This window comes from Ursus arctos, unplaced genomic scaffold, assembly GCF_023065955.2.
Source record: "Ursus arctos isolate Adak ecotype North America unplaced genomic scaffold, UrsArc2.0 scaffold_4, whole genome shotgun sequence".
NCBI classification, from domain to species: Eukaryota; Metazoa; Chordata; class Mammalia; order Carnivora; family Ursidae; genus Ursus; species Ursus arctos.
Genome location: NW_026623056.1, coordinates 49,056,693 through 49,083,440, shown reverse-complemented (window position 1 = coordinate 49,083,440; position 26,748 = coordinate 49,056,693). Strand labels below are relative to the sequence as shown.

At 37.8% G+C, this 26,748-nt stretch overlaps 1 protein-coding gene across 50 annotated transcripts in view; it reads right to left on the bottom strand.

Moving 5' to 3' along the window:
* ABI3BP (ABI family member 3 binding protein) overlaps positions 1-26,748 on the bottom strand; it is a 235,006-nt gene that overhangs the window by 113,838 nt on the left and 94,420 nt on the right. For 23 of the 50 annotated variants that reach the window (XM_026492204.4, XM_026492194.4, XM_026492220.4 and 20 more), the window contains exons 5-14: positions 25,724-25,905; positions 25,100-25,155; positions 17,117-17,165; positions 16,051-16,122; positions 15,367-15,459; positions 9,319-9,396; positions 7,450-7,524; positions 6,655-6,729; positions 5,769-5,840; positions 4,993-5,067 (exon numbers count right to left, since the gene is read on the bottom strand). In XM_026492204.4, coding sequence (XP_026347989.1) covers positions 4,993-5,067; positions 5,769-5,840; positions 6,655-6,729; positions 7,450-7,524; positions 9,319-9,396; positions 15,367-15,459; positions 16,051-16,122; positions 17,117-17,165; positions 25,100-25,155; positions 25,724-25,905 — 827 coding nt within the window. The remainder of the gene's footprint in view (positions 1-4,992; positions 5,068-5,768; positions 5,841-6,654; positions 6,730-7,449; positions 7,525-9,318; positions 9,397-15,366; positions 15,460-16,050; positions 16,123-17,116; positions 17,166-25,099; positions 25,156-25,723; positions 25,906-26,748) is intronic. The other 27 variants (XM_026492280.4, XM_044381651.3, XM_048215248.2 and 24 more) reach the window with 4 other exon arrangements.

The window sequence follows — 26,748 nt, the reverse complement described above, 5'->3', positions numbered from 1 at the left end:
TGAGTGTCTGCAGCAATTCAGGAAGTTTGGGATGGGCACTGTGGGGGGAAGAGGATGCATTCTGCAGAGTCCATTGTATTAAGGAAAGGATCACAGGGCACCTCTGACGTACTGTGATTCTGTGAATTAGATTTAGTGACTTACACATTCCTTTCTTTTCACACATTAGTTCTAAGACATAACCCAATGAAAAAAATTATATATTATTTCCATTTTATAGATGGGGAAATTGAGGCTCTAAGAAGCTAAATCACTTGTTTACAGTCACATAACTGCTAAATGGTGGGTTATTAACCCAGCTTTGTCTCACTCTATAGTTCACAGGTTAGTGATCACATTCACAATAAGAATGAACTTCAGAAACTGGCCCAGCCTTTCTCACAGACCACTTAATGTTTCTTTAAAAATCTAGAAGACACCTAATAACATTTAATTAACTCTGTTGGGAAGTTGTTAACAAAAAGTTTCAAAGCAAGATGCATGGCACTGTTTCACTCCTAACTTGGAATGTTTTGTTAAAGAGAAGCTTAGGAAAGAGAGGAATGAGGATCTAGTTTTTCTCCTCTACCCATTCAGGGGCAAGCCTCTCACTTATCTCCTTAAAAGAAAATGATAGCTCTCTTTATTTCCAGGGACTTCTGGAGGGTCAAAATGATGGTATATATACAACCCTTTGAATCTTTTAATAGAAAATAAACATAAATTTGTCCAAACACAAAATTATATTATTCCAGTGAAGAGATAATCCAAACAGTACATGCACACGCGTGCAAATGCATATTTCTTTGTGGGAGTGCAAGGTACCGAGAGCTCTCCTAGAACTCACTCTGTAGTGACACAGAAATCATCAACTGGCCACTTACCAATAGAACTTAAGACCAATTCTGTTACATCACCAAAAAATGTACTTTTCTGAAGGATCGTTGCAAGCACTTAAGTATTTCTAAAATGTGGCCAACTTTCTTTTAATACAGAACTTATTATAAGAAGTATATATTCCAGGGACACCTGGGTGGCTCAGTTTGTTAAGAGTCCGACACTTCATTTTGGCTCAGGTCATGATCTCAGGGTTGTGGGATCCACACTCAGCACAGAATCTACTTATCCGTCTTCTTCTGCTCCTCCCCCCACTCATGCTCAATTTCTCTCTCTCTCACTCTCTAATAAACAAAATCTTTTTAAAAATCTTTAAAGAAGTATATATTCTGGTGTATAATTATAGAGCAGATATTTATCATCATTCTTCTAAACTTTAAGAAAAAATGGATTTGCCAAGGGATAAAAAAATCAATCAATCCTATTTAAACATATTTTAGAGAAGGCTTAATACAAAATACAATTCCAAAAAATGAGATCACAAAATACAGCACTAATGAAAGATTAGGGCAAATAGGCTAAAAGTGGGGAAGAGTATATTTGAAGATTACACTTCTCACATCTTCTGGGATATTCCAAATTCCAAATACCCTGCCCCACTCTTTCATTAACTATTGAAATGACCTAGGGATTTCAATAATTGGCATGCAAGTTAGAATTTCCACACAGCTTTATATCCAAAAGTAACAGACATCTTTTGAAGAGCATGCATTCTGATGATTTGATACAAAATATGAAGTAAATGTGGAAAACAAATCCAGCAAGTGCCAAAGCAAAGTGAGTTTTATAAGAGGTGTTGATGAATCACACTTAATGGTTGTAAAGAGAAGAGCAGTCCCGGCATCCTGGAGCTGGCCTGGCACCCACAGCTAGGTTGTGGTGTTCTCCTGCTGAGCATCCACAACTTGAAAGGACACCAACATCAGACAAGACCACTTGGTGACCAAGATGGACTGAGACAAGAACAATACCACTCCGTAACTGCGTGGAACACAAATGCGTGAACACAAAAATTACTGTCCCCGCGTTCTGGCTAATATGAATTTACCAATCACAATTTTGCTTCACTCTGCTCTTCTTCACTTCTGGTTAAGAATTAAGATATTCAGTTACAGAATTACTCCCACTTTCTGGCAGGAGCCATTCCAGAGCAAGGCATCACTTCCTTGGACCCTCCCCAGAATCACCTAAAACAAGGCCCCATCCTACAGTAAGTCCTTTCCAGCACCCTCTGACCAAGAGATCCCACAGTTTCTCATGCTCTGATTCTCTACTGTTGCAATGAGTAAATACATCTAACTTCGTTCAAATACAGTTGTGGTTCTAGTGGGCTTTGGCTGAAGGGAATTGATATAGTTAAGTATAGGTACACTCTATCCCAACAGAGAAAACCAAATGTGTTCATTTTGTGCATTCATAGCAGCTAAAATATATCATTTCTTCAAAGGATACAACAACTAAACATGGGACCAATGGTTTTATGCACGAGCATTCTAGTACTATCTCTATCTCTCTCTTAATTTCTAAAAACAGTTGCATTAGGAAACCATGATGAGTAAGTGGAAAGTAAAATAATCATATACACTGAAACTAAATAGGAAATAGAAACTTAGTACATGTATAAATTCACACAAAATCAATCACGAGAAACAGGAAAGGCTGATATGAATGAAAGGATGGCATGAATATATTAATATATCAAATCACAGTGTATAGGATAAGTTTTAATTTGAAATTTAACACGTAAGAAGATGCCACAGAACACTTATATAAGAGATAGAAGCATTGTGTGCATTAGTATAAATAAGAGATACTTAATTACCCACTTTGAGAAACTAATCTTATATTGACTTGAGGCCTCTCATCCTATAATTGACCACATTTGATGATTCTTACCTACACCATGTGAAATATTATAGACTAGTGATAAGGTAGTGCCTCTCAAACTTTACTGTTCATACCAATTACCTGGAGATCTTGTTTAAAAAGCAGATCCTGATTCAATAGATTTGGAGTAGAGTCCGAGATTCTGCCTTTTTAACAAGTTCCCCAGGGATGCCAATGCTTCTGGTCTAAGGATCATACTAAGCAGAGAAATATAAAATTTAAATGTTGTGAGGGAAGGCTAGGAAGTTTCTAGGGCCAATGCTTTTGCCTGAAATCATTATGTATTGAACTGTTAGAGCCCATGACAAGCCCCAACACTTCATCCAGAGGGGGTTGGCAGTTGATTGTTGCAAGTTCTCTGGTGGCCGAAGATTGCTCTGGCACTAGTGAGATAACAGAACAATACAAGTGCTTCCTGCTGTATTAGCACTATTCAGACTCTGTCAGAGCAAGACCAGAATATTCCTTTTCTGGAATTGAAGGCAAAAGGAAACAACTTTCCTTTATTAAGATCCTTAATCTCATCAATCTGTGTCTCTTTGTAACCCTACAAACCTCACTTCCCAACATATTCTCCTCACTCCCCAAAGCCTGGTTCAATTCAGGTTTATATATAGTTCATGTCCTAGGCATTAGCATTTCATAAATCATTTCCTTAAGGTTTTGGTCAGTTTCACTCTTGAATAACCATAGACACCAAAAAACTGTAGGCTGCTCAAGGGAAACCTAGGTGACCCTATGCCCTCAAGGTTAATAACCCAAAAGCTAAAGATGAAAGGGACCCAAGAGTTCATCTAGTCTAGTTTGAACTGAGAACTCAATCTTCATGAATGATATGGGAGTCAGTCTAGGCACACCCACAGTGCAGCAGGTAAACCATCTCACAGGCCCACAGACTAGTTGTTGTTCCGTAATCACAGTGCAGCTGTGCCTGTGGGATGGCTTGGTACGAAACTCTACTCAGAACCCAGATTTTAGATTCAGGTGACCTGGAATGTTAAAGATATTTCTGCACCCACATTAAGCAATTGCATTTGAGTTTCAGGGTCAGTGACTAGGGGAATGAAGCCTTAGAAAGACCCAGTTTGAGACCTCTCTGGATTGGCTGACAACCACAGCCAACTGTCAAGTGTTTTCCCACTAGAAAGGGGAGACTACTGGACATGCTTACTTCATGTGGTGCCATCCTTTTATCTTTTGCTGAGGTCTGACCCCATCACATGTAACAGAGAATGATTTGACTAAAATCTATGCCATGCCTCTGAAAGCACACTGTCACTCTCTCACACCAGTCCTCTGCTGGAATCCTTTCTGGAGAATACCACAGAATGGCAGCGTACTTAACTTCTTATATGGACTTCCAACTACATTCTATACTATATACTACTTACTCAAAGCATCACAACTAGAAGGTTCACAAAAATTAAAATACAAACAAGTAAAACAAAAATCACAGAAGTAATCACACAAAGTGGTTTCTGAGGTATTCTTATAATTCTCACATGCTGACCATTCTTTTTAGTTAACCGCTAGACAGCAAAGAAAAGATGTATAAGAGATCACTTTTTAAGTAAGGAAATCTGTTTAAGAGGAAGAAGCTGTCTCCGTCATCAGTTTTAGTGGTGGAACACAGAATTCTCAGGAGAAAAAAAGCCCACTGCCACAGTTTACAAAATAACAAACTAAGACCCAGGACAGTAGAGAAGAGCTCAAGTATACTGTTAATGGGAAAGCCAGAACTAGAATCAAGACCTGTGGTCTTTCCTCCATATGACAATATGCTTACAGATTTTAGGATTTAGCAATAACTCATAATGAGCTCTCAAATGTTCACTGGATATTTTTGTTGGAAAAAAAAGCAAAGATCTATCTACAAGGGAAACATTAAGCTGATACTGCTAAGTCAGACCCACGATATGTTATTCTTGTTTCTGTTCTCAGTGTCATAAAAGATGTCTCTAGAAAATCCATGAGCCAATTTGCAGTTCATCTTCGAGCCACACTTCCAATTATCTCTCCAGACATTAAAACACCTATTTTTTAAACAAATACAAAACCATTTTGCTTTTGCACTGAGAAAAACATGACATTCCTCTAAGTATTAAGAATGGCTTATAGCTTTACCATTTACTACAAGTATTTTGATAATCAGCTAGAGAACCTATAAAAATAAAAATAAGTTATTCAATACTGTTGGTCCAGTCTATTTTTTAAAAAGAATGAAATTACCAGTTTGAGGTGGGAGAAGTGTGGAATCTTCAGATGTTTTTCTTGTAGGCACAATCCGTGGCTTTTCACTTGAAGCTACACCAAAAAGAAATGGAATTCATTTTTGTTTTTTCATTTTGTTTTGTTTTTTGGAGAAGCGAAAGGGACAGAAATAGGTTGTTGGTATGGTGGCTACCAGAAGCTTGCAATAAAAAGCACACACTAATCCAATCTAAAGTCATTTTATATCAAGGAATCAATATGCATCTATCCAGAAAGCATTTGGTTAGTGATCAGAAAGAGACCAGACTTTGGGGGCGCCTGGGTGGTGCAGTTGGTTAAGCACCCAACTCTTTGTTTCGGCTCAGCCTGATCTCAGGGTCCTGAGATTGAGCCCCTCCTCGGGTTTTCCCACTCAGCACCGTCTGCTTGAGTTTCTCTCTCGCTCTTCCTCTGCCCCTCCCCCACCCTGGCCACCCTGCCCAACGTGCGTGTGCACAATTCTCTCTCTCTCTCTCTGAAATAAATCTTTTTAAAAAGAAGAGACCAGAGTTCAGTGTCATACTTTCAACATTTCCCAAACCTGTATAAAATTAACATACTGATGATTGTTACTGAATTTGTAGAAAATGTAATCAAACAGGTTTTCTTCTGTTTGTTTTTAAATCAACCCCTTCTTTGGCTGAGCTGCTGCAATTCATCAGTTCCGGTTTGCTAAGATAGGATCTAGTAAGCTTGTCCTACAGAATTAAGCCACCACCACCCTTATCTTAAGGCCAGCTTTAAGGTGCTATTACCCAGAGAGCCCTCAGGCTTCTCAAAGGGGAAGGGTGTGTTTGCCTGAGGAAATTCTGGAAGCCTTTTCGGAGCTGCAACGAAACACATAACAAATGTTATAACCTGAGGTACAAGTAACAGAGAAAAGATTTTTCAAAATCTCAAGCTTGCAAAAACAAAAAACAAACACAAAAAGGCAAATTACTCATGTCAAGTAAGGTCTTGTTAGTAGTATTGCTTGTGGTTTTGATGCTGGATACTATAATAAAGCTTCTTTTTCTATTTTTTATAATCAAGCTACTACATTTGAGGAATTTGAGTTCTTTTCACCCTTACTACTTTCCGAACTTCTTTAGTCAGGTGGATATGCGCCTTTACATATATTTCATTTTAACTCAAATCAAGCACCAAACACATCTGAACTAAAAAATGTCCATCTAATGGAAAATAGAATTTCAGTAATTACACGGCTTTATATTTAAGCCCCCACTGCGACAGTTTTTGATATTGCACTCAAATTCTAAGAAACAGTCTGCCAAAATAACAAACGTATCTTCTCCGTCTGGAGAAACAATTGAGTTAAAATATATTTAGAAAAAGTATAGAAAAGAGTTTATTCAGTGACACAATGATTTTGAATAAAAAGAATCAAATATAATATCCAAATACGATCACCAAAAAGAAAAACCCCCAAAGGATTTGTCGTAAAGACTCTTCAGGATCCTAAATTGTAAAATATTTTATAACAGTTAAGGGCTTGGTATTGGGGGGCTTATTGTTCTGTAAACTGTGTGTCTCTTCTTTCCTATGAAGAGAAAAATTTGAATCAATTAGCCTAAGGATTTTTTTAAAGCATGCATGAAATTTCCAAGGTAATAACCAGCTGCAATGTTTAATAATCTTTACCTAGAGTGCTCAGTGGCAATTCAAACCTAGGTATTAGACCAGTTTGCAGTGCCTCCGGGGTCCTTTCGCTGAGAACTACAATAAAGAAGAATTCGGTCAGCAACTCCCTGAGTCAGGATTTGATGCTGCGGCTCACACTTAATCATGTGAAGCACGCTCATAACACTGTGTGCACAGGCCAGTTGGTGCCTTTCATGGAACTAGCTGGCTCCCCCAGGAAAAGCTTCACATCGCTGTTAAAACGTGAAGGTTCTGTTTCCAAGGGCATGATGTGACACGGAGGGTCAACATCACAAGTACACAACAAAACAAGCTGCTCCTTTTCTTCAGCAGAAGACAACAAAGCAAGACTCTCCTGGGCCAAGAAGCAGCTAACTTGCATGACATGAAGTTCTTATTAAAAAGCAGGACACTTTTGGGGATTCTCCCCAAGTTTAGTGCACATAGACTTGGAAGCCTATTGAAACAAAGCACAGACATAGTCAAGACTTCCAGGTTTCCCCCACCCCTCCAAGATTTGTGGGTTAAAAGGCTGGCATTCTGGGTTTTTTCTATACGTCCCAAGAGACTGGTAAAAGGTGTATGTCATCAGCATCTAGCATCCAGAGCTCCTTAGAGTATCAGTCACCAAGATCAAGGCATGTTGTTAACTCTGTAATGGAATTGGTCCAAGAAATAGGAGTTAACAACTGCCAGTAAAGGGGGGAAATAAAAGGAAGAGGGGAACTAAGGCTTTGGGGTTACTTTTTGTTTCTATGAGCGTTGCGAGTTAAGAAAAAAAATTCCTAGAATTACCCAGTGTTTTTTCTGAAAAGTCTAATGCGCTAGACACAGTGGGTTTCGTGGTCCGTGGCACTGACTCAGGAGTCACTGGAAGGTAAAAAAAAAAAAAGAGACAACTTTATAAATTCAGATAAAATAATGAAGCAACCAAAGATTATAAGGTGCTTTTGTTGCCCTTTAGAATTAGTAACTGACAAATTGACCAATTCTTTTCAAGTTAATTAAGGACTCCCTGGCTTGCCCCAGATGCCTGAGCTGACACTTCTTCCAACCCTTCCTCGCTGACTTTGGTCACTTTCCACGTGTTCCAAAAAGCACAGTGAGCTGATCTTGGTGAAAGCACTTATTAATCATAATTTTTTCCTTGCCTGCCTTTTTCTTTCTTATCTTCAGGGCTCAGCACAATGTCTGCGATATAGTAAGCAAGCATATGACAAATATTAAATGAATTAATAAATGGGCAGATAAAAGAATGACCCAAGGCAAAAAGGTTTATTTAGAACTATTACATTAAAGATTTCTCTCTTCCAAACTGCAGTCAACATGCCAAGCTTGGGACTGGATTGTAATTATGGTAAGGGCTCAAATACTCAGCCGCAAGACACAAAATAAACAACACTGAATAATAAGGTATGGTGTTTGCCTAAGTGCTTCTGAATAGGAAAATTCTGAAGAAGCTTTGGCAGAGAACAAGGAAATCTGTAGACTCTCCCATCAGCTGCTGTGCCAAGAGAGGAAAGTATAAATGGGAAGAATGGGTAGGATCTTTGGGGCAGAAAAGAACTTGGAGTCATCTACTGGGTCATGCCTATGCTTTTCGTGGTATCAACAAATTATATTGAAATTAGAAAAATTACCTAGGAACTAAATTTGAATAGAGTTTTCCAGCATCTTAGTTTGTACCTTTGCACCAACCCCATGAAGGTGGAGGATGGAAGGTCCCTCTCCCACGTAGGTAGGAGCAGAGACTTCTTACTCCGTCAGAAATATTTCTACTTCAATAGGTTTCTTGGAATCAAGTTATTTTACTTCTCTGCCAATCTTGATCTCTTTTGGACCAGTTATGAATCCAAGAGTTTAGTGCGAGGTAAATATCACAGATATTTCAATTTATGGTAATTTTATGGATTAAAAAAATTCACTTTAGAGTGGAGGTATTTTGCTAACTGCAGATTTGAGGAAATTCTTGCCAGATGTTTGTTTTACTGGGTTCTGGATGAGGGGGTGTTGCTCTGGCAAAAACTCTGTGGTTCATAGAGTAACATGTCCCCGGTGGGCTGGACGCAGGCAGTTCATTCAGAGAAGAAACGCTGAATGTTTGTTAGTAAATGCTGATAAACTATGGGGAAAATGTATCTAGCATTTATTCTTTAAAGGATTTTCAACAGACTATTATATATTTCTTTATACGAGGATTATAAATCTTCCATAGAAAATTAATTCTAATTTTTCTAAATAATTCTAGGGGACTTCCATAGTTATCAAGCTGTGGATTTGGGAGGGATTATGGCATTTTGCTAAAATGACCACTTGTGAAAGAAATTAAAAATGAGCTCATGTCTTCATAGAAAAGGGAAGCACATAAACCATAGTATTATATTTTAGTATAAAAATATCTCAGAATGTTGAGGTGACAAATTTCACTTAGCGTGAAAAATACAGCTTCCATATTACATATCGGGTCATATGATTCCATGGTTACTTCTGCATCAGCTGTTTTTCCAAATGTTAAATTAAGGATCTACGATCTTATTGTTTGTGCTAATGATGAAAATTAATCTCCTAATGGCCCTTCACTGAAAAAAGTACAAGCTCATCAATCATTTACCATTTCAAAAAATATTTATTCTTTCAAAATTAACAACATACAGATCTCATTACCTGTAATGGGCTTTGCCGGGATTTTTTCTACCTCTGGTGTTTTAGATTCAGCAGGTAATGCCAACGTTTCATTCTTAGCTAAAAAGTCAGAGAACAAACAATTCGCCTCACTTCTTCATAACATAGTACCCAAATATTGCTCACTCAAAACATCATCAAGTAACAGATTATTTCAAGAAATCGATTTTGCTCTTAATTCTTCCTACCAGGTAGTCAACAAATTTATTGTGCATTTCCACCAGGGATTCCTCAGAATTCCATCTCATGAACTCTAAGAAATTCTTTAAAATTTAAATTGGCATTGGAATGAAGAAAAATAATCACAACCCAATACTTGGATAACTCTCAAATCATTCTCATTCATAAATAAGAGTTTCTGGAAAGCACAGGTTGTATTGCAAATACTCCCTAGAATTTTATATTTGAGTACTCCTAATTTAAGGAAAAAAAAAAAACCAATGCATAGAGATTTTCCATTATTATACGTATTAAAAAAAACAATAGGTTATAACAGTGAAATTTTAGAAAAACAAATAGCTCACATAGGAAACTAAGGTATTTAAAAATATTTGTGGCCAAAAAAATACCAACAGCTATTCATTTGAGCCACACATTAACACTGATCTTTTCTTTCGATCTCTGTGCGAATTTGGCATAATGAATGAAATCAATTTTTCCCATGTTTTTAACCTCTTCAGAAAACTATGTAGGAAACTTTCTTCTATAATTTAGGTATTCTTTTTCAAAGAAAGTACATTCGTATACCAGAAATCCCCAATGATTATTTCCCATTTCAAAAATGCACTCAGGATGAACTTGATTCAGCTAGTTAGCACACTGAATCAATGACCTACTTGTACTATTTTGAAAGTCTAGGGGCAAGAAAGAATTCATTCATCCTTGCGATACCCTGATCATGTCAACTTGAAATGATCATAATCAGATGGGATTATTTTTTTAGAGTCCTAAAACTATACAGGACTTCTTGGGTTTCTCAACTTTGGCACGAGTGACATTTTGAGCTGGATAATTATTTTATCCTGTGTACTACAAGACGGTTAGCAGGATTTCTGGTCTTTACCCACTGGATTCCATTAGCACTTTCACAACTGTGACAAACAATGTCTCCAGATACTGCCACATATCCCCCGGGGGACAGAGCTGCCCTCTACTGAGAACTATTGATCTAACTGATCCTCTCAAAGTTCTTTGAGGATGAAAATCTTCTAACTTCCTGCTGTAATTCACATCACTGTTGTAAAGACCATTTTCGTATCAGTTAACACGGGCTACAAAATACTTATTTACTTCTGAAGAACTTGAAGACAATCATAAAGTCATCCCTTTCACAATGATGATAGAAGCAAATCAGTTTTCAATCTGTATGATGGAAGTCTACACAGATTTTTCCACAGGACTAAGGAAGTGTTTTAAGATGCTAGACGCAGGCATCGCGAGTGCTTCCATGCACACCGTATCTAACGGTCAAGTGCGTGTTTTGGATTCATGTGTACGTGAAGTTGCCCAGCATTTTTGCACAACAGAAATGTTAAATACTATTGCTCAAATTAATTTAGCGGGGCATAAAGAGACTCTCAGAAATAACTAAAAAAAGCAGATCCAGTAAAATTTTAAAATCTCCATTCTTAAAATTTCTTAATTTAATCAACATTTTTCTGTTGCAGTCACAGCTTTTGTTTAGAACCCCTGGGATTGTTAGCATAGGAAAAAAACATTCAGATTGCAGATTTTTATGAACTTTGGTCCTGTTATTTTCAAGGTGTACCAAGGGAAGCTTTTTTAAGTGTGAGATTATAAGGTTTTCCTTTAGTGCTCTTTTCTTTTTCAGGGTCCTCTTCTCCCTCAAGACACCTTTGCTAACCCTCTCCTTCCTGTATAATATCCTACATTCTCACTGGTTTCCCTCGCTGACTAGACTATTTTAACCTACAGATCCTATACTTTCAAACAATGCTCTGAATTACTTCACTTTAGCTCCTTATATTAAAAACATGCCCTCAGCTGGCAATCACATTAACCTAAAATTAGGCTGTTAATGTGGGGCTGGGGGAGAAGGTAAACTACCTTCCCAAGAGACATTTGTATTCTTTACACATCACTAACTCCTTACAAGGGCATACTGTATTTCTAACTATGGCATTTCAGATGTCTGAAAAATTGGTAGACGGGGAAGATATTTGTATGAGAGCGTGTTTGTGTCTCTTACCAATCCGCGAGCGCTCACCTCACTATCTCTGGACAACTGCAGTCTTGGCCAAGAGCAGAGTAAAATGCCACCAGAATATGGCCTAAAACCTAGGAAATTCCCTTTCCTCTCTGATTCTTCTGTACCTTTATTCAACACAGTTGTTTCCTTTCATTTTTGGCAGGCAAGGTCTTGGCTTTGACAAACTCCTTGTATGCCCCAGGGAGGGGTGTGTGTAATACTAGCTTTCTTGTTTATTTCTCCCATTATTCACACCATGTGTTTTTAGAACAAAAGCCATTAATTTCTTGATGTCCCATGATGGGCCCTGCTGGAATGAGGATATTATTTTTAGGATTTACCCCCTCAAAGAAATGGTACTTTTCTGAATTGCAGTGTTAAATAACTTCAGGAAAGTTTATTTCTCCCTTGCTAGTATAAAGAACTATTTAAGCAGTATCTCTTTCCATTAAAAACAGTAAATTTAAAATGTAATTTTTAAATACAGTCTGTCAAGGTAGTACATTTGATGGATTTGCTGGGCATTTTCAAGATACTAGCTATCAAGTTTTTCAATGCATAAGAAATTTGCCATCTGTTAAATTTAAGATGGTGTTTCCATAGAAAAACAAGTCAAAAAAGATATTTACTGCTTGCATAAATTTTTCTTTATTGAAATCACACTCAATCCTGAAAAGCTTTTAGTAAATCCTATCAGAAAGATAAAAGCAAAACCAAAATAAAACAAATGTACTGTTTTACTCTCTAAAGAAAACAGAAAGATTGAATGGGTATTAAGGTAGTGTGTGGAACTTTGCCAAAACCAGTTAAGTTTAGGAAATATCACTCAAGACTAAAGAACAAAACATCCTCCAGTTCAAAACTGACAGTAGTGGTCTGGGGAAAACTGCTCATTTTCAACCTCCTTCACAAATTCTATATTTTGCAGTTTTGCTGGATGGATTAGCGATCACATCAGTGAGACCGGCCAGTTCCTTTTTTTTTCCCCCTCTTTCCAAACAAGACTTTCCCAGGGGCAGGGCAAGGCATCTAGGCTCCGGGCAGAGAACAGGTGAGCACAGGAATACTGAGCACTGGATTCCAAACACTAGTTCAGTGAGGAAAGTTAATTTGGAAGGTTCCTGGGTTTTAGCAAGCATTTGGATGTTGCAGGGTTTAGTCACAGAGTTTTATAGCTAACAAAGAGGTGATCAAGTCTGATGTACAAATTAAAGAAATGATGTCTGAAGTCCCTTGTCTACATTCTCGAAGGTAACTCACTCTGGGACTAATAGGTATGACTGTTTCATAATAAAAATGTCAGGATCACAAAAGCACAAAGACTGGCAAATGTTTGCACATCTTAACAAAATGATGTGTAAGTTCTGAAAATTTTCCCACAATTGGTGGGACTGTTAAGTCTATCAATGAAGAGCTCTTCTACTCCCTTAAGGTTTGTTCCTCCTTCTTCCAGTAAATTCTCAAATTAACAGCTAAGGAGAACTTCAGAGTTCACGTTTTGAAACTGTTCCAATCTGATTGCCCAGCATCAAACAAGCAAACTCGTCAGGAGAAATTAAGCCTGAAGTCCCGGTATGGGCAGGTCCTGTGCCCGTGTAACTCACCAGCAGAGTGCCAGCAACGTGCAGTTCTGCCACAAAGGAACACGTAGTCATTGTATGTGAACTGAATGCTGCCAAACAGGGACCCGGGGGTCTCATTTCTGCACCCGCACAAGGTGCACATTCATTTATCTAAGTGTGAAAGTTCTTCGCTAGAGCCTAATTCAGAGAAAACATTCTGCATTTTTTGGTTTTGTTCACTTGCTACCGCATCATGCCATCTCCTTCCAGATCTATCCCCAGAGACAGTGGAAGGGTGGTACTCAAAGTATGGTTTCCAGACAAGCGGCTTCAGTATCTCCTGGGTGCTAGTTAGAAGGGCAGATTCACAGGTCCCACGCCCCATCTACTGAATCAGGAACTCTGGGGTGGGTCCAGTAGTCTGGGCTCACAAGCCCACCAGGACTTCTCGTGTTCCATCAAGTTTGAGATGCCGTGCTATACAGGGAGGCCTGACTAATTTGATCCTCAAATGCGGCAACTAATTTACCCCAATGAGCACTGCAATTATTCCCTGGGCTCCTTTTACAGGGTTTTGCTGGGTTTGTCTCCCCCCAAATTGTCATGTTTGGTATTTTTAAGACACTGAAATTATATCAAGTTCTTTCCACAAGTAGGAGGCAGTATCAATCTTAAGTAAATGATAATTCTAACACACCTGATCTCTACATCAGCTCTCATTGAAAACATCTCGTGGCCCCTTGACAGTATAGTATAACGATTTTCTAACAATCACTCTATTTGAAAATTTTACCTAAATAAACGTATGGATTTTGGATAATTTGATAAATGTTCACTTTTAAAATAAATATATTTTATATTTTATGATATAATAATAACTGTTTACCTATAGAACATGATTTATATAAATATTTCCAACACTCCAATCTCTCAGCTCTCACTGTTTTTTCCAATTTTTTTTATCATGGTAAAATATACACAACATAAAATGTATGATCTTAATTAACATTTTTAAGTGTACACTTTAGTAATATTAAATACATTCACAATGTTGTGCAACCATCACCCCTGTCCATCTGCAAAACTCTTCTCATCTTACAAAAGCAAAACTATATTATTAAACCCTCCTCCCTCCAGTCCCTAGCAACCACCATTATACCGTCTGTCTATAAATTTGACTGCTCTAGGTACCTTGTGGAAATGGAATCATACAGTATTTGTATTTTTGTGACTGGCTTATTTCACTTAGCATACTGCCCTCGAGGTTCATCAGTCCTGTAGCATGTGTCAGAATTTCCTTCCTTCTTAAGGCTGAATAATATTCCATTGCATATACACCCACATTTTGCTTACCCATTCATTTTAATTTTTAAAATTCTTAAAAGTTCTTAAATTCTGGTTAACATACAGTATGATATTAGTTTCAGATGTACAATATAGCGATCCAACACTCCATACATCACCCGGTGCTAGTCACACCAAGTGTACTCCTTTGTCCCTATCACCCATGTACCCCATCCCCCACACCCACCGCCGGTAACCATCGGTTTGTTCTCTATAGTTAAGAGTCTGTTTCCTGGTTTGCTGCTCTCTCTCTTTTCCCCCTTTGCTCATGTGTGTTGTTTCTTAAATTCCACCTATGAGTGAAATCATATTGTCTTTCTCTGATTTAATTCACTTAGCTCCATCCATGTTGTTGCAAATGGCAAGATTTCATTCTTTTTTATGGCCAAGTAATATTATTCCACTGTGTGTGTGTGTGTGTGTGTGTGTGTGTGTGTGTGTGTGTGTGTATCACATCTTTATCCATTCATCATCGGTTGATGGACACTCGGGCTGTTTCCATAATCTGGTTATTGTAGATAATGCTGCTATAAACATCGGGGTGCCTACCCATTCTTTTGTTGATGGACACATGACTTGCTTCCATGCTTTAGCTATTGTGAATAATGTTAGTTTGAACATAGATGTCCAAATACCTCTTTGATAACTTTTTTCCAGTTCTTTTGGATATATATGCAGAAGTAGAATTGCTGGATCATGGGGTAATTCTATGCTTGATTTTTTTGAGGAAGGGTCATACTGTTTTCCACAGCAGCTATACCATTTTCATTCCCATCAACAGCGCACATGCCTGTCCCTTACTTTTTACTTTGAGATGCCCAAACAGCTCATTTGCTAGATTCCTTGGGTACCCTAACATTATCAGTGCTAGTACTCAGTCACCACAAAGTTCAAATATGGAACACTGCTGCTTACCTAACTGTGTCTTGATTGCATCCGAAATCTCAAGCATTATGGATGCAGGAAGTTTCACAGTGGTTTCATTAAGGCCTGGAATAATAAGATGGACTGCAAGGAAATAGAATAGGGTAAGAGAAAGAAAATGCATCATGACATGAAACAAAGCCCAGAGCATCAGATAATAGACACTATGAAATTTCGTACTTATTTGGCTTCATCAGTTTTAACTCAAACCTAAAATGTCGGAAAAAGAAATATGACTGTACTTTAAACAGATTTTTTGTAAGTATTCAGAACTGAACTACAAAATCCTCTGGCTTTTAATCTATAGAATCAAAAATAGTAAAATTGCTGTCTAACATATATAGTGAACAAAATACCATTATTAATAATTTTTAAAAGAGCGGTTCAACGCAACAAGGACTCCCTCTGATCTGCAACACTGTGGAGCGAGTAGGATGAGTGCCATCACTCCCACCAGGCGTGGGAAGGAGTTGTTTTTCTAACACACACTCATAGAGGTAGCATCTCTTGGCTCCTAGCCTGGCATGGACATGAGCCAGAATGCTCAGTACTAGAAGGAAGTGAACCAACATCAATTTAATAGACCTGCTAACCGTGTAAAATTCCATCAAGTCCCTATTATCAAAAAATAGCCTGACATGCTTACTGTAGGTACAGATACCAAGATACACTCACCTAATATTGTTCCTCCAAAGGGTGTCTTATCTGGGGATTTAGTTGAAGCCCTGTGAGTAACATTCTGAATCACTGTTGAAATACAAAAGGTAACAGTCAGGAAACAGTAAATAGCTGTAATGTGAAGACATCTGCACTGGGGAAGCCCTCATATATCTTTTTAATTAACATAAAGTAACTCTTTGGGCTGGTACACAGCCAACGAAGGGACTGGAAGGCACATCTCACCTTCACACGTATGCCTTACTTTAAGTAAGGAAAGTTATCATAAAGTGTTCCATTCAAATGAGCTGAAAATTTCCTTCCTCATCTCCATTCCCCGCAGCCTTCCCAAGTTAAAGAAGCAGCACAAAATGCGGCAATTAATATAGTAAATTTTAAAAAGTGAAAATGTATATTCTCAAAGCAAAGAATCTGGACTATTTCAATACTGACACTGTTTGGAGAATACACTTGAGACACTGTGTTTTTTTTTAAATGAATAATTACTTTAAGTGTCTAATCTCTTCTACCAAGAAACTTTCTGGAAATAATGGAGTCACTTTAATAATTAAAAAAAACTGAAAGTCAAAACAAAAACAAGTATATGCTGAAATGAAATAAGACATTATAATTCTTGAAAACTGTATGTCTTTACTCTCCCTAAAAGGAACACTAAATCATAGTTTTTATTTCACTAATCCAAATAGCCTATTAATGATTTGCTTCATGTATGCCAGCTTAACAAAGTCACACATATTCAGATGGCTTTTAAAAATTTAATACTTATTGTGGTTGCTTCGTATCAGAAGTTTTACTTTGGTAAAACACAACCAATGTGACTTGCCAAGACTTGGCCTATTGGTACAAGAGCCAAAATTATCTATTAACTTCTAATTTGCTAGACCATACTGATTTCTTCACACTTTTGCTTTAAAACAATCAGAAAAATTGGGGGGAAAGTGCTATATTTAATTATCTCAGTGGAAAAAGTGTATGAAAAATAGTCCTAAACTATAAACTGTACTGGAATTAAAATTAAAAAATAGTTCTAAACACACATCCAGAGCAGACTCCTACAAATTACCTTGTTTGATGACTGTTATGGGGATTAGCTTCCTTGGGACATAGGCTGGCTGAAAAGAGAAGGAGTCAGCTTTTTAGTGTTAACTTTTTTTTTTTTTTTTTTTTAAACAGCAAAGAATTGGAAATAGCCCTGTGTTATCTACAGTTGCTGGAAAGATCTTTAGTGCATATATCTACCTCTGTTTTACTGGACTCATTTGGTTTCCCCCATAAATGCCCAAAGGCTTGAAAGAAGCGGTCTCTGCAGAGCCCCCATTATTTTAGTTGATCTTGAAACTGCAATGAAAGGAACTAAACCACGTGGATTGTCTACTAGTTGATTTATCACTTCATTTGAGATGTGACCCAACCAAATTCTGTCTTTACATGTCCACTTAAAAAGATGCTAAGCTACATAGTATCTTTTAATACGGTCCACATCCACGGTTTGAGTGCACCCAGCTGCTGCTGCTGCTACAGATAACCCGACTACCATGAACTCCTGAGGCCAAGCATCTCCTTGCCCAAGAAGGCAGAGCTGGGACTCAGATGCAGACATTTCTACCTCCAAATCCTATACTCTAAGCCATTCTGTACATATTTATGCACAAAGGACCTCAAAATAGAAAGGCATCCCAGGGCACGGTGCATTCTCCCCTCTCCCTAATTGCCTCAGGCATCCCACAGGAAGTTTTGATGTCATGGGGTGGCTTGCACTAGGGACAGGTTTACTGTTAACTTTCAAGTGGTGTCATCACTGGACAGAATTGTGAGCCAAGGACAAGACAGCTAAGGAAGAGACATAGGAACAAAATAAGGGAAGCAAATATATAAGGAAGAATGAGACTGAGTTAAAGAGGGGAACATGCCATTGATTTGTTGATGCTTGATTTAACCTGTACACATGATAAAGAGACCTCACATACCAGATCTATCAATAATCCAGGATGTGCTGGGTAAGATACTTACCATATAGGTGTTTACAGTTGTGAGCAACAGAGACTTGTTAACATGCTGCCATTTTAGTGACTAATGTGCCCATAAAAAGAGGGGCCACAATACCAAGCTTACTGTTGGCTATTTTTCTTCTTGTATTAAGGTCCTTATACTTGAAAACCACAAAAAAAAACAGGGGCACCTGGGTGGCTTAGTCGTTAAGCGTCTGCCTTCGGCTCAAGTCATGATCCCAGTGTTCTGGGATTGAGCCCCTCATCTGGCTCCCTGCTCAAGAGGATTTTTCTTCTTGTATTAAGGTCCTTATACTTGAAAACCACAAAAAAAAAACAGGGGCACCTGGGTGGCTTAGTCGTTAAGCGTCTGCCTTCGGCTCAAGTCATGATCCCAGTGTTCTGGGATTGAGCCCCTCATCTGGCTCCCTGCTCAAGAGGAAGCCTGCTTCTCCCTCTCCCTCTCCCCCTGCTTGTGTTTCCTCTCTTGCTGACTCTCTGTCAAATAAATAAATAAAATCTTCGGAAAAAAAAAAAAAAACACAAAAAAACCAGAAGTTTTGCATTACCAGGTTTTTTAAACTATTTACAGCCATAGACTGAATCCTTGCATCCCCTCAAAATTTATATGTTAAAGCTTAACTCCCAAGTGTGATGGTATTTACAGGTAGGGCTTTTGAGGAAGGATTAAGTCCTAAGAGGCCCACCCTCTGAATGAGATTAGTGCTCTTATAAAAGAGGCCCCAGAGAAGTCCCCCCACCTTTCTGTCCTGTGAGGACACAGCGAGAAGAGGGCTATCTGTGAACCAGGAAGCAAGCTCTCACCGGACACCAAATCTGCCAGCACCTGCTCTTGAACTCCCTGAGCTCCAGAACCCTGACAAATAAATGTTTGCTCTTTAAGCCACCCAGTCTGTGGTATCTTGTTATAGCGGCCCTAATGGACCAACACACCCAGTAATTTCCTCCATAACAATCTAGCCCAATCTAATCTAATCCTAAACTAGGGAATTAATCAAAGATAAACACCCTTATATATAAATTATTACCACTAGGCAAAACAACTACATCTTCCAAAAGCAGAGCTTTTATTAAATACACTAGGTTTCAAATTTTTGACATCTATTTAACGAAGTGAGAAATACGCATAATAGAAATACAAAGATTAATTATATATACACTATAACCTAATTTTATAACAAGTATGTATACACAAATTATCAGAAAGAAATAGATCATAGGGGTTTTTTTTAACAGTGGTTGTTTTTTATAAACAGATTAATTTTTATACTTTTCTCTATTTCCCAATTCCTTACAAGCATGAATTTCATCTTGAGTTTTTTTTGATCAACAGGCTGTTCAGTCACTACATATGCTTACGTACTGTACAGCTTATTTGCTATTGGTAAATAGAATGACGTAAGTATGGTTTATACAGAATTTTTCCCAGGCAAAGGGGAAGGGAACAGTAGAAATACAAGTATAACCTTCAGTGGGAGGTGAAAAAAAAACAAAATTCTCAGCTTTGAGGTCACCCTGGCAGCAGGATCTCTTGCAGTTTTATCAGAAGAAAATTAAATAGGAGCCCTTGTACACAGGATCCTTTCCCAGAAAGGCTCTGCCTCAGGTGCCTACCTGACTTCTACCTGTCCTGCTCTAGTGAAAGGGTTGCCAGCACATGGCCTTTATCATCTGAGAATTTTAAATGCCAGCTGTGCCAACCTCCAGCCACATGGGAGCCACTTACTGGAGGAGCCACATTATCTTTCCAGGCACTAATAACCATTTTTGTTAAAGCTGTAGCTACAGTTCCAAAGATTTTTGAACGGCTTGTTCTCCAGCCCTATGAGTCCTGCCATTTAGCGCACGTTTTGCAGAATGCGAAGCTGTTCAGACACATCACAATTTAGCAGAAACACCTACATGTTGCTGTGTTGATTGCTTTGGAATTTCATTATTTCAATTTTTAGTTCCTTTGCTGTGATGATTTGTTTTAAACAATTTTTGACAAGGACAAATGGAAACTAGTCCAGTCTTCACATGAATGGCACGAAGCTTCTCTTTGAACTCTACCTTGAGCGTCTCCCAATGTTCTATTAAGATGATGACAAGACTATATGTACAGTATGTGCTGCCAAAAAACAAGGAAATAATTTAGCTGCAGAATCCAATGCTTTCTAGACCTCCAATTACGCTCGTGCCGAATCTGCAGTCCAAACATGCATCAAGACTGGACTCTTGAGTAGCTGACTCTCTGGAAGGAGGGTTTTTAGGAGCAACAGGAAAATAGTCCTGCCTCAACTATCTATGCTGAAGGCTCCAAATTCCCAGTAAGAAGCTGGCATCGTGAGTCCTTTCCCTCTGTCTTCTTGTAGAAGTGTAGGGAAATGTCTGTTACTGGGATCCACTGAGAAATGAAATACTGTGATAACTTTGAAGTTAACAGTGTTTAACCAATTGCAACCCAATTTTAATCAAACTGTTCCATGTAGTGTTTTTTAAAAAAGATACCAGTAACCCTTCCTCGCCTCCCCAGTTTTGCTCTTTAGCCATGTCCTTGCTGGCTCTTTTCTGTGGAGCTTTGGTTGACTCCCATTCCCGCTGCAAGCCTTCATCACCACTTCCTTCCACAGCTCTCATCCTCCCTTCGTTTAATAAGTATTTTGTATGTGTTTACTGTATGCCGAGAAGTAAGCATACTTCCCTTCTGCCCTAGAAGAAATGTGGTATTATATTTTCCTGACTTTCAAGATATCCTGTTCCTTAAGAACCTAGGTTGTACTATATCCTGAGCTAGGAGACTAGTTAAGGGAGTTCATTTCTACCATTTTTGAAGGGACGTTGTGGCTGAGTATCCAGTGGGGAGATCATATGGGGAGAGGATGCTGATGTGGTAAACAGCAATGAACTGACAACCAATTCAGCTGATTTTAGTCCTGGTTAGGGAAAGCCTATGCTTATCTAGAAATAACCAGAATAGTAGTAATCATATAGGATGAGGGACTTTCTATTCACTCTGCATTATACTAACTTCCTCCTGATATTATTTTGAAAATTGATACATGTAGTGCTAATGCTGTTCTTTGTAGGCTCTTCTTTACTGGTTTGTCTATTTGGTATTTTCGTGGTGTCAGAAAATTCACTATCGATTTAACTTTATTTTCAGGTCCTGAGATTTAAAAAAAACTGTCCATTTGGGGAGTGGCAAGGGTTGCTCAAAATCATACTTCAATGGTTTAAGAGCCAAACCACATGAGAAGAACTTGGGCCTGTTACACTGTGGTTTTAATTCATTTTTAGGATGTTCTAATGAGAGTTACGAAATATATTGATTTAATCTAATGTCCTACTTGCAAAAGTCTTCATATTTCTGGTCGTTTAAAGAGGAGTCAGACATACACCTTTGATAATATTATTGGCCTAAATACAAATTTTTCAAGTTTCTGCTTAACAACAATTGCTAAGAACAGAAGGATACCTGATATATTCATTGCACACAATCTTAAGGTATGGGTGGGGACCACATGGCATTCCTCCCTATTTACCTCACTCATCTGGTAACTGTTACACTTTAAAAATTGGCACTACTTCTCTCTTTGACAATAGTAGACATGCTTTTAAAAAGATGGGTGGATCTGTGGTGGAAAAAAAATGGAAGGGTGAAAACAGATGTCATATATTAGAGGAAGGCTGATTCTAAGGAAATTGGAATTAAACAGTTAAACTTATATTTTAAAATCTCCGTTAAATGCTATGTACTTCAAAATTTGATTGTTTAGGGGCACCTGAGTGGCTCAGTTGGTTAAGCATCTGCCTTCAGCTGAGGTCATGATCCCAGGGTCCTGGGATTGAGCCCTACATTGGGCTCCCTGCTCAGTGGGGAGCCTGCTTCTCCCCCCCTGCTTGTGCTCTCTCATGCTCTCAAATAAATAAATAAATAAAATCTTTAAAAAAAAATGTTTAGCTAGTGAACTAGTAAGATAATTAAGTTTTTTAAAAATACAGACATAACGTATTAAAATTAGGTCCTTTCAGCCATTGTTCTTGATTGAATCATTATTTACCTATATATATATACACACACACATATACATATGTATATATACACATGTGTGTATATATATACACACACATATGTATATATATACACACATATATATATACGTGTATATGTATGTGTGTGTGTATATATATAAAATAAAACCTAATAGTAAACATTAGGTTTCACCTCCATAAAAAGTGTTCTAGATTCTCAACAAGAACGAAACAGCAAAATTATGATGTGTTTTTTTTCTTTCTCAAGATCATGGATCTCATAGAAAGAATCATGGTTTTGTTTATGCACCTTTTCCTTGTTTTCCTAGAGGTATAAGTAGGTAGGGGTGATACCGATAGTATTTAACAAGTGCCAGAACAAAGGCACCAACCAGTCAGAAGAGACCACTGCTCCCTGTCCCTGGCGCACGCGCACTGGGGCCAGCAGAACGCGTCCTTAGAGAACATGAATTACGTATATAATGTAACCGAATGCTTAAGATGCAGCTTCTTTAACATTCGCGTTTTTAATGTAAATATTTATCTTCTAAAAATGGATAACCTAAAGTTCAAATTGTTTATCCCTTTTCAAATATCTCTGTTTAGAAGATACTAAGTTGTTGCTGCATGTAAGTTCTAGATGTAAGCAGGCGCTGTGAATGAAAGCATTTCCCAATGTATCATTTGCTTAAAACTCTAAAAGTAAATTGATTTCATATCTCTTAAAACATTGCCTTCTAAAAGCAGTCTCAGAGACGTCTGTCTTAATATCTGGATTGATACTGACTTTATTTGGACTAAAATATACCTCTAAAATATCAAATCTATTTTCATAATCGATTCTAAGTGGCCTTGTAAGATGCCCAAAGGCTATTCCAAGAGGTTCCTTTTCAACTTTCCTGTGTTCCAGAGCTACCCAAGAGCACAGATGGCTTTCCAGAAGGTGACAATGAAGAAAGTCTCACAGAGAAGCCTTAAAATAGCTTTTCAATTAATTTGGGCTTTCCTTTGGAAATAGCCAAGAGTTTCAGACCACAGCTCGTCACAGCTGGCTGGAGTTGGGGGGACTCCGCCCCACAGCTTGAAGTGATAAAATATCTGGCTCTGGGTCAAAGATGTAGGAAGTTTCTTCCTGGACCTTCTCATCATGGCTATTTATGATATGAAAAAGAAATTAAATTCCTTGGGAGTAAACATCAATCACCCTTCCCAATTTTGCTGAGTAACTGTCACTAGATGAAATATTCTGCCACAAGACATTATTGGGATATGATTGCTGATCAAAAGGAATGAAAGAAATGACATCATTGAGTCACATGTAAGACAAAGCAGGATAGCCAAGAGAGTGGGAGATAAGAGATGTCTCCTAGGTAACCACTCACAACACGAGTAGGGATTGTTCTAGAAGAGAAACAAAGAGCGACTCTATTGCCTGTGATTGGATTTGAGAGAGACAAAGCCAGAGCGACCTTAATAAGGAATGGCACAACTCAATACTTAGTACTAAGCCAAATGATTGTTTGGGGAAAAAAAATGCAGACCCTAATCAATATATAACCTTACTACCTGAATACAGCGAAATAAAACTCATATAGAGTTTAATTATCACAAAATCAGAATAGGGAAATCACAAAAAATTATCACAAAAGCAGAATAGGGAAATATTTGCTCTCTGGAAGGGAAGGGCTTTCTAAAATAGAATCCAATTGAAAATATGACAATGAAAAAGACAAATAATTTGATTAAACAAATGTTAAGACTTGCCTATTTCAAAAATCCCATAAACAAAATTGGTAACAAATGTGAGAATATTCCTAGATGATATCACAGAGTTGATGTTCTTTAATCTATAGTCTTTAAACTATTCAATAAAACCTATGAGATTCCAATAAAGAACTAAATTTAAGAACTAAAACTAAAGGTCATTAAATGGAAAATCAAATGGCTAATAAACAAGTGAAGAAAGTACTGCTATTTTAGAAATCAGAGAAATAAAGATTTAAAAAACCATTTTGCACTATTACGTTAGCTAAAAATGTAGTGATGGAAATATAGAATGTTGATAATCAGGGCACTATAGCAAGATAACTCTGATACATTGATAGCAAGATTGTAAAGTGGCACAATCTTTCTAGAAAGAAATTTGATCATATATCTTAGGAAGTTTTCAAAATGTTAATGCCTCCTCTACCTGCTCAGGACATAATGGCCTTTATAATTGGGCATGTGATTTAAAATGCAAACATCTCTGTGATGGTTATAACAATGGCGTACATTTATAACAGGTAGCACATGACTGGTATGGTGCTTCCTGAGAGGAGGTTTTGACAAGTGGAGGGAAAGAGAGAACAAGGGACTGAGTTTCTGTAGTGGGGGCGGTGGGGGGTCTGGATCCGGGGGATTGCCAGGCACCTAAGATGTGCAGATATTTAATGCACTCTGGAGAGGCTAGGCACAGTAAAAACTGTGGGGGGTCTGGATCTGGGGGATTGCCAGGCACCTAAGATGTGCAGATATTTAATGCACTCTGGAGAGGCTAGGCACAGTAAAAACGAAGCAACTTCGTTGTTTTGAAAAGGTTGGCTTTTGTAAGTAGGAGGTGAGGGGATAGAGGGAAGAGGACCGAGGACAGGAATGAATAATACCCATGTAAACAGAACATGTCCAAATTCACTCCGGAAATGTGTTACTCTAAAAACCAATCCACTGCACAGAGTATAATAAGCTTAACCTCAAAATACCTGGAATATGGAAATACTTGAGTAACTACATTGAATATCAATATTTGAGAGCTTTAAACATATTAGATAATCTGGTCTCAGACTTCCACCTCCAATCTTCTGAAAAAGCAGCAAATGCCTAAGGCATTAAGTACTTTACACAAAACCCCAGAGCCAGTCAGTTAATCCCGCATCAGTACTTCCTAACAGAACGATTTCCTTATAAAAACAAAACAACAACAACAAAAACATAATGCAGACGCAATCGCTAAAAAACATTCCTGAGAATAACCTGGTACCTACCACTGTGTGGACTTGGTCATAGGTGCTTTGGATTTTCCCATTAACTTTGTTTTTACCTGACAGAAACAAGAGGAAAATAACATTATTTTCATTCTTTGTGTTCCTAATTCTTCTTACTCATTATGAAGAACTGTAACCCCTGTTCTAACTCTGCCGTGTTAATCGTTATTATTTGTTTGCTATCATCTCAAACACTGATTCCAATGAAGTCTGAATGAAAGGATGACAGGAAGAAAGCCCAGGGCCCCCTGAAGTCTTTTTATGTTCACTTCTACTGGCCCCGCTTTCAATTCCGAACACCTGCACACATTACTGCTGTTTTCACTCAGTTGGTGCTCATAGATCTGAGTTGATTTAAAATACTACAATGGCCAAAGAACTGTTATCAGTGGAGGCATCAAACATCAGCTTATCACTTTTTTTTGTTTGTTTAAAAAACCACTGAATATAAAAGGTTCTGAAATACTGATACTCAAATTTTGTTCACTTTCATATTTTCTTTAAGTACTAGAGGATAAAAATTAACTCATCTCATACTTAAGAATAAAATAATTAAAAACTGGGTCCTTAGGGAAAAAAGGTAAGAATTACAGAAAGCTCACTGAAGCAGTTCCAGGTACTTACTGCCAACGACAGTCTTGTGATTGAAAATCTTACTCCAAATTCCACCTTCTCCATTGTCTTTCACTCCGAATTCATAAACCGTGTTGGGTTTTAGATTTTCCACAATTGTTTCAGTGGCGGGACAGAGCTGAAAAACCCATTTCTTTTCCTTATCCTTTTCTCTATAGCGAATCGTATAGTATCTGTTAAATAACCAAAATACGACGCTTGAAATTCACAGGGAGGTTCAGAACGCTATTTCAAGTTTCTTAATACCTCACAGACGCCCAGCTACTTCTCAAAGACTGTGTTTAATACTGGCTTCTGTTTTTCTTTCTTTTAGAAATTGCAGAAAACATGAAAAAAAAAATAGCTCAGTGTGTATTTGTTTTTAATTTCTAATTCCGAGTTGGAGGGCGGGCAGCAGTGCAGTTACTGACTGACAGAATTCAGACCTCTCAGTTCTAGTATTTGCTACTTTGCAAAAGGAAAGTTGGAAAATGCTGGATGTTCATTTTTTTCCAATTATGCATAGAGCAGAGCATAGGCATAATTTTGTAAGTGCGTAATATTGTAGTTTTACAGCTGTACGGGTTTAAGCCTGGAACTGTATGGGTTTCTGCCACGGAACATCCATTAGGGTAGCATCGTTCAATTTTGTAAAAGGGGAACCTGAAGCTCTAAGATGCATCGAGGACTGCGTTTTAAGGGTAAAATTTTCTTTTCATTATAAAAATAGAATCAAGACCACAGCCAAGCTAAGGGTACAATGAAAAAAAAATGAAACAATGCAAATTTAAGATCATGGTTACGTATATGCTTAGGGCTTTGTAATATTCAGCCATATATATGGTAAAGTAATGCTAATCCTCCCCACTTGTTTTGCACTTTTATCACATGCGAGGTTTTATATATATTCTCTCATTTAAATATCTTAAAGTCATCTTAAGTAGAAGTTATTAATCCCATTTTACAAATGTGAAAATAGAGATTCAGAAAGATCACTTAATTTGCCCATTGTTACCCACCCAGTGACTTTAACCAGT